General features: G+C 57.6%; 1 protein-coding gene across 1 annotated transcript; it reads right to left on the minus strand.

Moving 5' to 3' along the window:
• Positions 1-1,453: 1,453 nt before the first annotated feature.
• Positions 1,454-8,556, minus strand: VPS51 (VPS51 subunit of GARP complex). Its single transcript, XM_068684842.1, has 10 exons — positions 8,283-8,556; positions 7,220-7,349; positions 6,976-7,122; positions 6,265-6,487; positions 5,206-5,947; positions 4,445-4,663; positions 3,593-3,814; positions 3,026-3,147; positions 2,502-2,589; positions 1,454-2,088 (listed from the first exon to the last, which is right to left on the minus strand). Exons 1-10 carry the CDS (start codon positions 8,508-8,510, stop codon positions 1,828-1,830), a joined length of 2,382 nt encoding a protein of 793 aa, XP_068540943.1. The 5' UTR covers positions 8,511-8,556; the 3' UTR covers positions 1,454-1,827.
• Positions 8,557-17,416: the final 8,860 nt, after the last annotated feature.

Here is a 17,416-nt window from a genome sequence, read left to right on the forward strand (position 1 = left end):
CGAGTTTGAGGAAGAACGTGCGGGGAAGAAGAGCGGGAATGGCGGCACCAAGAACTTTGGTTCTTCAGCTGCTTCTCTGTTAAATGTGGCAGCTCCCAGCAGTGTCTCTGTGTGGAAGAACGATGGGGGAATTGACAGACTGCTTTGAGTTCAGAAGCGGATGACTTCTGATGAAAGGCCACTGGAACAGCCCGGTCTTCATGAGGGTGGCCATCTCAGTTTGCTTTAGCTGTTGTAAATAAAGATCTGGTTTTACAATTTTTTGCCCATGCGTTGTGTTTTTTTATTTCTCCTCCTGCTCTGGGCCTTGCCCTGGCCTCCTGCCTCAGGCTGCTTCATCCTGTTTCTCCCTGCTTCCCGTGCCCCTCTTGTGCCTGTTGACATGAGGTGTTAGCATGGGGCTGGAACAGCAGCTTCCATGTGCCAGCACTGCCAGGCAAGGATTTCCATCACGAGGATTTATCCGTCTATGGAATCTCTTACCAGGAAGCACCACATAACCATGCTTAACCCTCTGAAACTTACAACTGCAACATTTGTAAGTTCTTGGAAAACCTGAGAATGTCTAATCTGTACGCATGCTGGAAAACAGCCTCCCTCACCAGTAAATATTCTGAGAAAGTGCCATACCTGAGACAATTTACAAGTACGAATTCAAAGTGGGTATGCAGGGTAATAACAGCAATAGCAACACAGTAGTTGGAATGATGATAGGGTGTGCATTCAAATCTGTAACAGTATTGCCACTCGGACATGAAGATATTCCCTTGAAGGTACCCTGCTGCCCAGGCCTTCAACATTATCTTCAACATTATTACCACATTTGGTTATTTGAGCGACTCCTTTATATTGGTTCCAGTGCCCTCCCAGAGTCCTAATACTGCAGTTTTTTTGCTTACACACAAAAATTAGAGAAAACAGCATGCACCCTCCTTCCCTCCAATGCTGAATCAACAAAATACTTGCAGGTACCTTGATTGAAGTTCTAACAAAGCAAGAATTTGAATGAAGCTGTGAGCTGTTGTTTTAAATATGGTTTTCCAGCGCCATCTAAAGGTGAATAAATGTGAATTTCTAACTTCCAGTTGCTGTGCCCGCAGTCAATAGCAATGGGAGACGTTTGCTCCTGAAGAGTTGGTAACATCGAGGTCTCAGGTTGTGCTTTGTATCTTTTGGTGCTTTACCCAAAGCTCAGCATCAAGATCTTACTGTTACAGCGAGGCAGAGAGACAAAAAGTTCTCATTTTGGTTGCTTTGGCCTCTCCATTAGGGACCACAGTGTCTGCAACACTCCCTCAGCTTCCTGATCTCTTCTAGCAGGAGTATCTGTCCATCCATCGCTGTTCAGCTTATTTAGGGAGTCAATGGTGACCAAGTTTTTCAATTTAGTTTCCCCAGAGATGTCCCCACCCCACCATCCTCCAGCTGTCCAGGCACAGGGACAAGGCAGAGCTCACATGCATTTTATTTATTGTCCTCAACCATGACACAAGGGCTGCACCCGGCATGCCCCAGGCATCGGGGGAAGTCACCAAGGTAGTGAAACGACGTGGCATGGCACTGGGGTGGCAGGTACAACACGGGATTGGCATCACCGGGACACGGGGCGGACAATGTGGAGTGTCACCAGGACTGGTGGGGGGACATGGGATTTCCTCGTGTGTTGCTGCATGTGTGGGATCACATGGGGTGCCCCAGGACCCATGACACAGCCCTCCCAAAGACATCCCCAACTCCGCTGCGCCCCACAGCAACACAGATGTCCCATATCCCAATGCCCCCCGCAATCCTACACATCCCCACGTGTCCCCCCAGCATCTTCAGGTCCTACCCGCGCTCGCAGATGAGCTCGACGACGCTGTGCTCCATGGGGACAGGGTCGAGGCAGCGGTGGGCAGCGCTGGCGGCCACCTCGTCCAGCAGCCCCTGCACCACGCGCTCGTCGGCGGCGAAGCGCCAGAGGTAGAGCTGCAGGTAGTGGCCGTCCACCTGCACCTGCTGCAGCCCGAAGCGCCCCAACGTCCGCAGCCGCACGCACTCCAGCAGCGTCTTCAGGCTGATCTTGATGATCCCCGTCAGCACCGACACCTGGGATGCAGGGACAAGTGGCACGGTGGGGATGGGGACAGCCAGCACTCCTTGTGCCTCAAGTCATGTCCACAAAGGGATGTGGAGAAATTAGGGACGCCCCTCTTGGGGTCATCGGCGCCTAGGACACCCTCATCCTCATCCTAACGTGTGTTAGGACATGGGGACATGTCACACGGGGGTTACAGAGACCTCAAGCCACATCAGTGTGGGGACACAGGAACACTGACACTCACCCCTGCCATCTGCCCCAGGGACCAACCCCCCTTGTCTTAGCTATCAGCCCCTGAGGAACCCCAAAACCCCAGCACTGGGGACATGGGGACACGAGGGACGTGTGACAGGTGGGAAGATGGACAGCTTAGGGGCCTCGGGGACACCTGAGGGACACTGGGACACCCCTATGGCCTCACCTTGTTGAATTCAACAGGGCTGAAGATGTCGATGCGTTCGGAGAAGAGCTTCTGGATGTTGCTGAGCAGGTGGGTGTCCATCGGGGCACTGGGGACAACGAAAGCAGGACAATCGGGGGACAGGGGACTGGCAGGGGAGGAGGGAGGGCACGGGGACAGTCAGGGGACATGGTGACAGATGGGATGTGAGGGCTGTATGGGGACACAAAGGCAGGAGAACATGGGGATGTGGGTGGAGGATGTGGGGAGAGTCACAGCACGGGGACTTAAGGCACATGGGGATCATCAAGGGATACTGGGATGGTTTGGGGACACAGGGACCACCAAAGGATGTGGGGACCATGGGTGGATATTGGGACAATTTGGGATATGAAGATTGTCACAGGGACACAGGGACTGTAGGGGAACATTGGGATCATTTGGAGCCATGAAGACAGCCAGGAGGACGTGGGGCTGGTCACAAATGTGGGGACAATGGGGTGACCCTGGGCTGACAGGGAGGTGACCCAGGAGACAGGGCTGACCTGGGGGTGTAGCTGGGGGCGTAGCGCCCAGGCGCCCGCGAGCTGCTGTAGACGGAGAAGGCGCGCCGGCTCGAGTCGCTGCTCTGTGCCCGCCGCACGCCCTCCTCGAAGAGCTGCCCCACCTGCGGCATCGCACCATGCTCAGTGCCAGCATCCCCCAAACCCACCCCAAATACCCCCCTGGGGACTCCCAAAACAAGCCAGGATCCCTCAAAACCCTCTGAGACTTCCCAGTCTGTTTGAGATCCTCTCAGACCCCTCTGGTCTCTCCCTAAAATCCTTACGGACACCTCAGGGAGTCTCCTTGTGACTCTTCAGAGACTTCAGCCCCCTTGCAAGGAACCCTCTGGGACTCCAAAACCCTCCCAGGAACCCTCTGGGACCCCTGAAGGTGCTTTAGGGAGCCCCACAGGGACCACCTGCAACATCCTAAAATCCTCAGTGACTTCATAGGGACGGCAGGCATGATTTCTGGCCCCTTCAGGGACCCCCAGGAACATCTGGGACCCCTCTACGTGTCTCCAGCCCCTACCCCAAGCCCCTATAAGGGCCCGGTGCTGCCCCAACCTGGACGTCGATGGCAGTGATGTCCTCGACCACGCGCTTCATGACGGCGCGGACGTTGCGGGGCTCGACGGTGCCCAACCAGTCGCGCGTCTCCACGCTCTTCCGCAGCATCTGCGCCACCGCCGCCCCCTGCACCTGCACGTAGTGGTCGAGCAGCCGCTGCGCCGCCCCCCGAGCCTCCGCGCACAGCGCCGGGCCTGGCGTCACCGCTGGCCCTGTGTCCTGGGGGCACAAAGGACATAGGGACACTTCCACACGCAGCCTCAGCCCCGTGTCCTTGGGATTTGGGGACACAGGGAGATGGCTCCTTGGTGGCACAGGGATGTGAGGAGACGTGTAAAAGCCTCCCCCAGTGTCCCCATGCACAGCAACATCTGTTGTGAGGGTACACAGAGACATCAGGGGGCACCTGGGCTGTCCCAAAGTGCTGCATCCCTATTGTCCTCACATCCTTGTAGCATTTGGAGCGGCTCAGGGACATGCCAAGGCCTCCTGGGGACGTTTTGTGGATCTCCCACCCCTTAGGGACACTGAGGGACACTGGGACAGGCAGGGACCCTTCTGCCTCCACGCGTACTGCTATTCTTGGGGCCACATTCTGGACAGACATGGGGCTGTAGCAGGACACAGGAAGAGGCCTGGGGACATTCAAGATCCCTTTGGGGACATTTCAGGGTCCCTCGTGGACATTTAGGGGCACACACAGTTAGAGGGAAGATCCCCACGCTTCCACACACACTCCCACGTTCTGGACAGACACCAGGACTCGGGGCCGCTCTGTGGCACCTCAGGGACATTCAGGGCCCCCTCAGAGCCATTTTGGGGCCAACGAGGGTGGGTTTTGGGGCTCACCTCAGGAGGAAACTGCTCGTCAGTAAGGGTGAGGATGTAGCTGATGGTGGTGGCCTCGTAGTCGAGGCAGAGGCGGGCGAGGAGCAGCAGCAGTGCCGGGGGTGCTGCGGGGGCTCCCCTCTCCGTGGGGCTGTCGGCAAAGCCCCGGGCGGTGCGGCAGAGCCAGCGCACGAAGGCCACCACCAGCCCTTCGCGCACTGCCTCTACGCAGAACTCCCCCTGTGGCCAAAAGCAGAGGGTTACACCTCCCAAAATACCAAACCGCCACCCCTGCCTGCTTAAAAGCTGCCACTGCACCGTAAAAGCCTTGGCTGCACCCCAAAGAACTGCTGCTGGGCACTGCTGTCGCACCCATGTCACCGTGTAGAACGGCCCCGTGACCAAACCTGGAGGGTTACGTCCCAAAAATACCACCCTGGGTCTCCCAAAAACCTCCTCTGTATCCCCAAAACTGCCCCTGGAGCCCGATATGTTCCCCATGGCCCCCAGCAGCTCCTCACACACCACTGCCATGCACAACTGAAGGCACAACTGCCCCGTACAACCCCAAAACAAACCCAGTTCCACCAAGCTGTGCTCTGCAACCCCAAAATCACCCCAACGACCCCCCCAGGGACCGCCAATCTGCCCCATGCGATCTGTGAAGTAAACCCATGCTTATTTTAAGCCCGTGCAACCTCCACCCCACCCTGCGCAGCCCCCAGCCACCCCCAGTGACCCCCATACTTCCCGCAAGGCTCCCCCCACTGCCCCCAGCCCACCTTGAAGTAGGGCAAGCTGGCGAAGGCCACGTCCTTGGCGGTGAAGAGCTGCACGTAGGCCAGGACGGCCTTGAGCTGGCCGAGAACGGAGGAGGACAGCGTGGCCAGGAGGTCGGGGAGCCCGGGCCCCTCTTTGCCAGGGGGCCGGGGGGCTGCCAGCGCCTGGCGCACGTCACCCAGGCACCCCAGGAAGAAGGTCTGCAGCGCCCGCAGGTAGCGGGCCACCCGCTCACCCGCTGCCCGGGCCACCAGCGCGGCTCCTGCTTCGGCCCCGGCCGTGGGCAGCAGCTCGAGGAGGGCGCGGAGGCGGCGGTGGAAGCGGTCGAGCGCCCGCACCAGCAGCGAGGTGTCGCCCAGGCCCCGCTCCAGCGCCAGGCGCCGCTCCAGCAGCTCGAAGTAGCGGGCGGTGAGGGCAGCGGCAAAAGCCTCCAGGCGGCCCTCCCCCACCCCCGGGCAGCCCTCGAAGAGGCTGCGGTATGAGGCTGCGAGCAGGCAGAGGTTGCCCACGAAGGCCGAGCTGCCGCGGTCAACGAAGTCCAGGATGTCGGAGGCCGGGGGAGGAGTGGTGGCAGCGCCGGAGGGATCGGCTGGGGGCAGCTCAGCCTCCAGCGCCGCCAGCTCAGTCTCCAGGCGAGCACCGGCATGGCTCAGGAACTCCTCGCACAGCTCCTCGGGCGGCTCCTCCAGCTGCAGCAGCATCTCCACACACTCTGTGAGCTCCTTGGGGTCCAAGGTGTCGTCCCTAGAGAGATGGGGAGGGGTTAGCTGGGTGCTACGAGGTTCCGAGGTTAATAGCGGCACAGCAAAACAGGAAAAAGCAATAAAGGTCATTGGTAGGCTTCAGAGTTAACAGTAATTATTGAAAAACGAAGGAGAAATGAGGACTTCATAGCATCAGCATGTTCCAGTTACCAGTGGAATAAAGTTGTTAGGGGCACTGCTATCATTACCCTCCAGAACGAACACCCTCTGTTCTCCAGAGCCGCCACCAGTAGGCTCCAGAGTGAACACCCCCACAACCCCACCTCCTGCTGGCAGCGGGCTGCGGAGTGACCGTACCGGAGGCGTGCCCGGAGGCGCTGGGCCAGCTCGGCCATGATGGCGTGGCTCTCGTCCTCGATGGCCCGGAACGAAGGCAGGTGGCGGTAGTGGCGCAGCACGGCCCGGGCGCGGGCGTAGCAGTGCAGGGCCCGCGCAGGATCTGCCCCCGGTGCTGCCCAGCGCCGCAGCCGCCCCGGCACCTCCACGAGGGACTGCAGCTTCCGCAGGAGCGCCTGCACGCCTGGAGGGGCCGGGATGTCAGGAAGGAGTCGGGCGTGGGGGAAAGGATTGGGCACCGAGGCGGTGGGCGCAAGGACCAAGGGGAAGGGCTACGGATGATGCAGGGCCTGATCGGCCCCCTCTGGGATCCCATTTCTCCCCCCCCCATTCGACTCTCGGCCCTTTCCCCGTCATCTGCCTCCTCTGCTCCCCCCACGCCGTTATCTGCCCACCCCACAAAGCCCAGGTCTGCCCCCAGATGGGCTCCCCCAACCCCGCCGGGCTCCCCCAGTGTACACTCCAAACCACAAGAACCCTACACGCTAACATCTGTCTCCTCATCCCCTCATATTTACCCCTAAAAGGCCAAAAGCTAATCCCCAGGCCCCTCCAAACCCCAGATCTGACCCCCAACCCCACAATCTGTCCTCCCCGAGTCACCCAACCCCAAGATCTGTCCCCAAACCCCATAGATCTGCCCTCCTGGGCTCCACCCCTCCCTCCCCGTACCAGCCAGCTGGGCGCCCCGGCGGTGACGGTCCTGCAGCGCCGCGCTGACACGGGCACTGGAGGTGCTGATGGCTGCCATGTTGGCAGCCAAATCGTCCATCTCTGCCTCCATGCGGCGGAAATCGACCTTCATCTTTCGGATAGTGTCTGGGGGGAGGGAAAAAAATGAGACCCATGGGTCCCCGAGCCACTAGGGATCCCACAGGTCCCCCCCCAAATGCTTGTGTCCCCCCTGAGAGCCCACCTGTGGCAGAAATGAACTTGTTATAGTTCTCGTAGAGCAGCGTCTGCATGTCGCTGTCGAGAGCGCGGATCTCCCGCCCCAGCGCAGCTTCGCGGGCCAACAACTGCCCCAGGGGGCACTCGCTGCGCACCTGGAAGGGGGAAATCATGATAGAACCGCACCCTGGCCCTATGGCACCCCAACAACTCTCCCGCAGCTGGAACAACCCCCTCCCAGGCCCCTACATCCCTCCACAGTGGTTCTGGGCTCCTGAGCTGCCCCCCTAATTGCATGGTAGAGCCCTCCAGCTGTCTCCCCCAGCCCAACACGCTGCTTGGGGAGGCCTGCCTGCCACACAGCCACTTAGATGGCACCCTGGCATTGGGAGAAGGAACCCTAAGAGCTTCCAGCTGCACGCCAGGGCCCTGCTGGGATCCACAATGGCCCCCAATAGCCCCATATGGCCCCTACACAGGGGACATACAGGATCCCAAAGAGCGCCTGGGGGGGGGAGATCTGTTGGGTACCCAGAAACCCCCTCTGTGGGGATCTGAAGGGGGTTGGAAGGTCTCTCAGGGACCCAGCACAGCCTGACGGTGGCGTTAATGGGGTCCCCACAGGGCTCTGGGGGCGGGGGTACAGATTGCATGGCACCGCTCACCCCATGAAGGCTGCGAGATCCCCATAGGAACCCCTTGGGATCCCCATAGGAACCCCTTGGGATCCCCATAGAAACCCTTTGGGATCCCCATAGGAACCCCTTGGGATCCCCACAGGAACCCTTTGGGATCCCCATAGGAACCCCTTGGGATCCCCACAGGAACCCTTTGGGATCCCCATAGGAACCCTTTGGGGTCCCTACAAGAACCCCTTGGGATCCCCATAGGAGCCCCTTGGGATCCCCACAGAAACCCTTTGGGATCCCTACAGGAACCACTTGGGATCCCCATAGGAACCCTTTGGGATCCCTACAAGAACCCCTTGGGATCCCCACAGGAACCCCTTGGGGTCCCCCCAGGCGGACACCCAAACCTCAGGAGGTCCCCGGGGTGGGGGTGCGGGTCACGGCGGGGTCAAAGGTCACCTTCGCGAGGTAAACTTCCGGGTCAAAGTGAGGCCCGTTGATGTCGATGGGGTCCGGGGCGGCCTCCGCTGCCTCGGCGGCGGGCAGCCCGTAGTAGCGCTGCAGCGGCCCATGAGGCCGGCGCCAGGAGGGGCCGGTGCCGGTGCCGGTGCCGCTGCCAGAGCCGGTGTCGGTCTCGGTCCCGGTGTCGGTGCCGGTGTCGGTCCCCGCCGCCTCCCCGTCCGCCATCACGCCGCCACTTCCGTGCCAGCGCCTGACTTCCTGCCCAGCCCCCGGCGTCACTTCCGGGCGGGGCCGTTACCATGGTTACCGGCCCCCGGCCCCTCCCCAGCCCCAGCCCCACCAGGCCGCACGGCGCCGCCTCAGGGGCCCCCTGTGAATAAAGCGCATAAAGCACATAAAGCACGAGTCAGTGAAGGAAATAAAGCACATAAAGCACATGGCCTCAGTCAGTAAAGGAAATAAAGCACACAAAGCAGGCGGCCTCAGTCAGTAAATACAGCACGTAAAGCCCATGGCGTCCGTCAATAACGTAAATACAGCCCATAAAGCGATGGCAGCAGCCGTGTTCATGACTTGTGGAAAACGGACTCCACAATCAGAAAGACTGTAAATTAGCTGTGTTTATTCAGTGCTGCGCAGCACGGGGGGGTAGTGCCGCCAAAGTCGTGCACACCTGGCGCGGCAACATGCCTTGGTTTTATGCAGAAAAGAGTGACATATGCATGGAGTTTCACACCACGCCTATACATCTTCATAACCTGTCCCTGTTTAATACTAAAATTGGTTCCAAGGAGTCATTTCCATAAACTGCTCCCATCTGCACTTGCACAGTGTATGCTGGTGGTGGTCTTCGGCGGCCATGGGGATGAAGATTGATGACTCTTCCTTGTCTCTGCTCCTTGATCTCTTGTCTCTGCGCAGACTCAGTCGCTCCTTGGCTCTTGTCCATCCACAGGACCAGTTTCTTAAGACAGGCTCACACTCTTATTAGGAGACTGACCTTGGTAAAGGGGCCCAAGGCTTCTTGCTTTAATTAGTTTGAGCATCCTAGTTTCATGCTATCACTCTATCTCTACTTGATAATATTCCCCTAACGTCCTCTCTCAGTTCCCCCTCTTCTAAAAGTTAGTAAATTCTTTTCTAAAAGGTTAGTGATTTATTGCATTCTCCTAACTCCCTCTCTCATTCAGGCCCCAACATGGCTATGTACCACACAACCACTCAGTCAGACATAACTGTATTTGTAGTAGTCTTGGAGGAAAACGTCCCATGGTAGGAGAATTTATGGGGGCTGGCAACTCCAATTGTGCCTCTTCCAGTGGAGCGTGAATGTGCAGCCGCCTGGAGGTGTCCTTTCCTTTGCTTGCTTCCTAGCTTTCATGGCCCACAGTCCCACCAAAAGCCAAGCCCCTGCTTACACCTGCAGGGGGACCAAACCGCCCATGGCAGGCTGCTGCGGTCCTGTCCTCGATACCTTGTGGAGCCTGCCATCACCAGGACTGGGAAGTATGTGCCTCCAGGCACCCAGATCTGGGGACTTCCCAAAATAAACACAACTGGCACACCCAGACCGAGTGAGTACCGGTTCTCCAGCTCTTCATCCCAGCAAGACCACAACACTGGGCCTAGCAGGGGAACCACTGTGAGCAGCCATAAATGCCCTCTGAGAAGGACAGCTGCCAAGGACCATGGGCTGTGGGCACAAGGAGGCAGGACCCAAACTCCAGAAATAACGGGGCATGGGCAGGGGGCTGACAAGACAGACACCAAGGCAGGACAAAGCTGCAATGTGCAGAAAAATCCCCCTTGAGAAAAATCTCACTCGGGACTCCATCGTCCACCCTCTCTTCCAACTCCTCTTGCAGGCCCCGGCACCTACACCTTACCCAGGCTGATGGGACCCAACACAGCCTACACAACTGCCAGCACAATCGCTTCGATGCAGACCTCTCTAGCGTGAGCCATGCTTCCCTTCTTTTCCGCATTCCCTAGTGAACCTTAGGTGTTCTTCTCGTGCCACAAGGACTTCAAAGCCCACTGCATCCTTGCTTAGCACGGGCTTCTGTACACCAGGAGCAAAGCCAGTGAATCCACTGAGGCATACTCCAAGTCCTGGTGATGGAAGCTCCACAAGGTATCAAGGAGCAGGAACAGAGCTACTTATCACAGCCAGTTTGGACAGCATGGGGATGGAACAGTGGCTTCCAAGCTCAAATCCCAAACCTCCCCTCAGAGATCAAGTATTTAGGCACAGCCATGACAAGAGATGATGCAGAAATACAGTGGCTGTGTTTCTGCCCTCAGCCTAGGGAGATGCCAAGCCTTTGTCCCAGAGGGTCAATCAAAGCAGTCTGTCAATTCCCCCATCGTTCTGCCACACAGAGACACTGCTGGGAGCTGCCACATTTAACAGAGAAGCAGCTGAAGAACCAAAGTCCTTGGTGCCGCCATTCCCGCTCTTCTTCCCCGCATGTTCTTCCTCAAACTCGGAAAATAACCACCCAAAGTAGTCCCAGGAGCACTCGGCTGGCATTTTGGCACAGCCGAACAAAGGCCAGCACCCCCCGTTTCCAGATCTGGACCCGGCTGAGCCCAAGGGCACGGAAATCTCTGAGGGATTCCAGGACAAGACCTCAGGAAATCTCTTGCCAGCACGGGCGTGTTGGGCAGGAGGAGGGCTGTGAAAGCCGAGGGGGAATGCCTCAGTCCTGCCGAGGGCACAGGAGGACAGGCAAGCCAAAGAAGCGAAGGCTTTGAGCGGTGACAAGCACAACGCCCGGGCACTGGGCACAGAGCAAGACAAGATGGAGGACGCAGCCGGGCAGCCGGGTGCTGGCTGCAGTCGGTTGCAGCCGGTTGCAGCCGGTCCCAGCCGGTTCCAGCCAGTTCCAGCCAGTTCCAGCCGGTTCCAGCTGGCTGCAGCCAGTTCCAGCCGGTTCCAGCGGGTTGCAGCCGGTTCCAGCCGGTTCCAACCGGTTCAAGCCGGTTCCAACCGGTTCCAACTGGTTCCAGCCGGTTCCAGCTGGTTCCAGCTGGTTCCAGCGGGTTCCAGCCGGTTGCAGCCGGTTCCAGCCGGTTGCAGCTGGTTTCAGCCGGCTTCCCAACGCTCCCAGGCGCTGCTGCTGCCATGGCGGGTGCTAACGGCCAGGCAGAGCAGGGCGCGGGCTGAGGCGAGCTGAGGGAAGGGGGCGGCCCCCCGCGCCCTGGGGAGGAACCCGCGCCAAGGCTCGGCTCCGTGGCTCCTGGAGAGCCCAGGGACAGGGCAGGGAGGAGCTGAGAGGGGCAGGGGCAGCCCTCCAGCCCCAACTCCAGAGGAACTTTCCAGAACTTTCAGCATTCTGCAGCCTGGGCTGTGGCACTGAGGCACAGCCATGACAAGAGATGAGGCAGAGCAGCAGCGGCCGTGTTTCTGGCCTCAGCCTGGGGAGATTCCAACCCTGTGTCCCCCACAGGGGGGTGTGGAGCTGGGCCCTGTCCTTGGGTGATAGCATGAAAGTCAGTCAAAGAAACTCTCTAAGACTCAATTTGGAGTTTTCGAAGGCAGGCATTCTTTATTTGCAGCACTGGGTGCCCAGCAGATTGCTCCATCTAGTGTGTGTGTCAAATCGTTCATGCTACAGGGGTAATTCACATATGTAAGCACTGAATAAATTTCCAATAAATACAGTATTCATACTATTTCCTGACAATCAATAAAACCTTTCAAGTTTTCTGGCACCCTGCATGCTGCTTTTCCTTGTCCACAGGAGGAGATAGGAGCAGGCTTACCGCCACAGGGGTTGCAGCTCCTAAGGATGAAGGGCGCTAAATCCTTTCTCCTGCTCCAGAAAGTCCGAAAGGCCCCTTGGGCACCCAGGAACTAATCCTTGATCCTCAAATCTGGCCCTGCAGCTCTGAAAGCTGCCTCCCCCTGCGGGAGGAGCCCAACTTCACCTTTCTTAGCCTTGGAAGGCAAAGTCAATGAGGATGAGCTTGTCTGCCACTGCTCACAGTGACAGGGCACAGAGAGCTGCTGCGGGCAGGCAGAGCTCATGACAGACACTGACTCCAGGGGGGCAGCTGCCAGCTTTTATGGGGGGGGCACGGCATCATCATGGAAACGTATTACGAGAGCATAGAGGCTTCGGGAGCCTGGGAGATGGCATGTAGGCATTTAGAGCATATATTAGAGCATATATTTATTTATTTAGGTATTTAGGCACATTTAGAGCAGCAACAGCCATGTTTCTGGCCTCAGCCTGGGGAGATGTCAACGTTGTGCCCCCTAGAAGGAGGCAGACCTTTGGGACAGGTCTCCATCTCCAGGCTGCTCTGCTGTGGGGTGCGAGTGGGTAGGTGTTGCCGACAGAAGGAAGACACAGACGCTCAATATGAGTGAACAGTGAACTTCAACTTTAATGGATAGCTCAGTCGCCTTTTATCTAGTTTGAACATAATCAACTCATACATATTGCAGAAACTAAGCTCAGGATTGGTTAACACTTCCCGGGCTTTTCAGTCTGGTCCTCCTTCTTTTGGCTACCTGTCCCGCCTTAGGGACTTTCCCAATCGCCCAAGGGCATCGTGTCCTTGAGCCTGATTGGCTCTCAGCCAGCTTCATACGTGCCCAGGCTCATGTGAGTGAGCAGGAGAGGCGAGCAGGCTGCCCTACCATTCCTGTGTGGTAGTCCGTGGGCCCAAGCTGGACAGTTCTGTCCCCTCCAAGTTTGGTTTGGGCTCCAATGGTGTAGATGGGAGCCCTTCTTTTGTAGGTATCCACCTCGATCTTTGGGAATGCGGCGGGACCTGGAGTCTGCGAGAGAGACAGGAACCTTTTTGGGCACAAATCTGCAGATTTCTCCTTGCCGAGTCCCCTTGAGGGCTACACGCCAGTGGCTCAACAGAGAAGGGGTGCGGGAGGCCTGGGACAACATCAGCAGTGGCCCAGTCTGTTCCCCTCCAAAGAGGGGCGTTTTCCAGAGCAGCAGGCAGGTGACCATTAGGTCTGATGAGCTCTTGTTCATCCAAACTGCCAGAGCAGGAATGCGAGGCGCTTGCAGGTGTGGGCAGAGCCTCCCTGCGCTCCCTTCTCCTGATGGAGCACTGGGAGAGCTCTGTGGCCCCGCGAGCACAGCGTGTGGCTTTGCTCCTGGTGTGGGGAAGGCAGCCAAGGTTCACAAGGCAGTGCGGAAAAGAAGGGAAGCATCGCTCTCCTTCGAGAGGTCCGTATTGAAGCGCTCGTGCTTGCTCTTCCATTTCATGGAGTAGCACGGGCTGGCAGTTGTGTAGGCTGTGTTGGGTGCCATCAGCCTGGGTAAGGTGTAGGTGCCAGGGCCTGCACGAGGAGTTGGAAGAGAGGGTGGGCGATGGAGCCCTGAGTGAGAAGCTACTGCTTCTGGCCCCACAGGTCAGGGGGGGGCTTTGGAAACAGGCCCCTTGCCAAGGCCGAGCAGCAGGCTGTCCCTGGAGCTTGCTCAGGCTGCAATTCTCTGCCCTGCCTGGGGTCGCATTGCCTGGAGGGTGGTCTGCTCTGAAGGCCTCGTGCCAGAAGGCCATGGACTGCACAGGCGGGCACTTAAAGACGTGCTTGTTGGATGCCTCGGTGTGGTAATCGCCTGGGGCCGAGGGGGAGAGAAGAAAATCAGTCAAGTGCCAGTCTTCTTCTGCAGCCACAGAGGCAATATCCCGCGAAGGGGCTCTTCAGCAGGGCTGCGAAATTCCTGGCTCCCTGGCAGCTCCTCCTGCGCTGTGCTGGAGGACACAGGCAGCACCAACGGGGAATTTCCTGCACCCCGCAGCTTTCTCCTGCCTTGCTTCACACTTGTTCTCCAGCTAGACTAGGGCCACAGTGAGGTGTTGGCATTTTGTTGGGATGAAGAGCTGGAGAACCGTTCTGTGCTGAGCAGGCCAAGGCCTTTGTGCCTCACTGCTTCTGGCCTCGTCCCACTGGAATTCCTGCTGCTTCTTCTGGAGTTGTCTGCCAGTTGGGGTCTTGGCTGTGGCATTGAGGCACAGCCATGACAAGAGATGAGGCAGAGCAGCAGCAGGCGTGTTTCTGGCCTCAGCCTGGGGAGATGCCAACCCTGTGCCCCCCAGAGGAGGGTGTGGAGCTGGGCTCTGTCTCCGTCTCCAGGCTGCTGTGCTGTGGGGTGTGAGAGGGGAGGGAAGGCCTAGCAGAACTCAGTAGCATGGTTTAGTGGTGAACCTGTCAGGACTTCCTTAAAGGTGGGAGTAAAAGGTCTTTTCCTATCCTGAATGACTTTATGATTCCGGGTAATGCAAATTTTTGTTCTGAGAGAATACTGGAGAAACAAGTCCTCTTCTGAACCTTCTGTGCAGAGCAATGACTGATCTACAACTTTGGAGCTCGGACAGCTCTGCTCACATCCCTGTATTTCAGTTCATGGAAGAAGCACCATTTCTCCAGAAAACAGGGAAACTGTGCTCTGAGGCAGCAGGTTCTCTCGAGTTTCAAGAGAACAACAGAGTGAATTCATCTTGGGTTTTAGCCATGATAGCATATGCACAAAAATAAAAAAAATAAAAAAATAAAAATGGATAAAAGAACTCTAAAACCTGGTCTTTATTTACATCAGCTAGGGAAAACTGAGATGGCCACCCTCATGAAGACCAGGCTTTTTATCAGAAGTCGTCCGCTTCTGAACTCAAAGCAGTCTGTCAATTCCCCCATCGTTCTGCCACACAGAGACACTGCTGGGAGCTGCCACATTTAACAGAAGCAGCTGAAGAACCAAAGTCCTTGGTGCCGCCATTCCCGCTCTTCTTTCCCTCACGTTCTTCCTCAAACTCGGAAAATAACCCCCCAAACTAGTCCCAGGATCACTCGGCTGGCATTTTGGCACAGCCGAACAAAGGCCAGCACCCCCCGTTTCCAGATCTGGACCCGGCTGAGCCCAAGGGCACGGAAATCTCTGAGGGATTCCAGGACAAGACCTCAGGGAATCTCTTGCCAGCACGGGCGTGTTGGGCAGGAGGAGGGCTGTGAAAGCCGAGGGGGAATGCCTCAGTCCTGCCGAGGGCACAGGAGGACAGGCAAGCCAAAGAAGCGAAGGCTTTGAGCGGTGACAAGCACAACGCCCGGGCACTGGGCACAGAGCGAGACAAGATGGAGGACGCAGCCGGGCAGCCTGGTGCTGGCTGCAGTCGGTTGCAGCCGGTTCCAGCCGGTTCCAACCGCTTCCAGCCGGTTCTAGCCGGTTCCAACCACTTTAAACTGTTTCCAACCGGTTCAAACTGGTTCCAGCCGGTTCCAACCGGTTCCAACCGGCTCCAACCGGTTCCAGCCGGTTTCAACAGGATCCAAACGGTTCCAACCGGTTCCAGCCGGTTCCAACCGGTTCAAATCGGTTCCAGCCGGTTCAAACCGGTTCCAACCGGTACAAACCGGATCCAACCGGTTCCAACCAGTTCAAACCGGTTCCAGCCGGTTCCAACCAGTTCCAGCCGGTTCCAACCGGTTCAAAATGGTTCCAACCGGATCAAACCGGCTCCAACCGGTTCAAAACGGTTCCAACCAGTTCCAACCGGTTCCAGCCGGTTCAAACCGGTTCCAACCGGTTCCAACCGGATCCAACCGGTTCCAACCGGTTCCAGCCAGTTTAAACAGGTTCCAACCGGCTCCAACCGGTTCCAGCCGGTTTCAACCGGTTGAAACCGGTTCCAACCGGTTCCAGACAGTTCCAACCGGTTCAAACCGGTTCCAACCGATTCAAGCCGGTTCCAACCGGTTCCAAACGATTCAAACAATTTCCAGCCGGTTCCAACCACTTCCAACCGGTTCCAGCCGGTTTAAACCGGTTCTAACCGGTTCCAGCCGGTTCCAACCAGTTCCAGCCGGTTCCAACCGGTTCCAACCGGATCCAACCGTATCCAACCGGCTCCAACCGGTTCAAACCGGTTCCAACCAGTTCCAACCGGTTCCAGCCGGTTCCAACCGATTTAAACCGGCTCCAGCCGGTTCCAGCCGGATTCAACCGGTTCAAACCGGTTCCAACCGGATCCAACCTGTCCAAACCGGTTCAAACCGGCTCCAACCGGTTCCAGCCGGTTTCAACCGGTTTAAACCGGCTCCAGCCGGTCCCAGCCGGTTTCAACCGGTTCAAAACGGTTCAAACCGGATCCAACCGGTTCCAACCGGTTTAAACCGGTTTGAAATGGTTCAAACCGGCTTCAGCCGGTTCCAACCGGTTTCAACCGGTTCAGACCGGATCCAACCGGTTTAAACCTGTTCAAACCGGATGCAACAGGTTCCAGCAGGTTCCAACCGGTTCCAGCCGGTTCGAACCGGTTTCAACCGGTTCAAACCGGATCCAACCGGAACCAACCGGTTCCAACCGGTTCAAACCGGATCCAACCGGTTCAAACCCGATCCAACCTGTTCCAACTGGTCCCAACCGGTTCAATCCGGTTCAAACCGGTTCCATCAGGTTCCAGCCGGTTTAAACCATTTCCAACCGGTTCCAGCCGGTTCCAGCCGGTTCCAACCGGTTCCAACCGAATCCAACCGGTTTAAACCGGTTCGAACTGGTTCAAAACGATTTCAGCCGGTTCCAACCGGTTTAAACCGGTTCAAACCGGTTCCAACCGGATCCAACCGGTTCAAACCGGCTCCAACGGGTTCCAGCCGGTTTCAACCGGTTTAAACCGGTTCCAGCCGGTTCCAGCCGGTTTCAACCGGTTCAAAACGGTTCAAACCGGATCCAACCGGTTCCAACCGGTTTAAACCGGTTTAAAACGGTTCAAACCGGCTTCAGCCGGTTCCAACTGGTTCCAACCAGTTCAGACCGGATCCAACCGGTTTAAACCTGTTCAAAACGGATGCAGCCGGTTCCAGCTGGTTCCAACCGGTTCCAACCGGTTCCAACCGGTTCAAACCGGATCCAACCGGTTCCAACCGGTTCAAACCGGATCCAACCGGTTCCAGCTGGTTCCAACCGGTTCCAACCGGATCCAACTGGTTCCAGCCGGTTCCAACCGGTTCCAAACGGTTCAAACCGGTTCCAACCGGTTCCAGCCGGTTCCAACCGGTTCCAACCGGATCCAAGGGGTGTAAACCGGTTCAAACCGGCTCCAAACAGTTCCAGCCGGTTCCAACCGGGTCAAACTGGTTCAAACCGGATCCAACCGGTTCA

The sequence above is a fragment of the Anas acuta genome, chromosome 5, assembly GCF_963932015.1.
Source record: "Anas acuta chromosome 5, bAnaAcu1.1, whole genome shotgun sequence".
Classification (NCBI taxonomy): domain Eukaryota; kingdom Metazoa; phylum Chordata; class Aves; order Anseriformes; family Anatidae; genus Anas; species Anas acuta.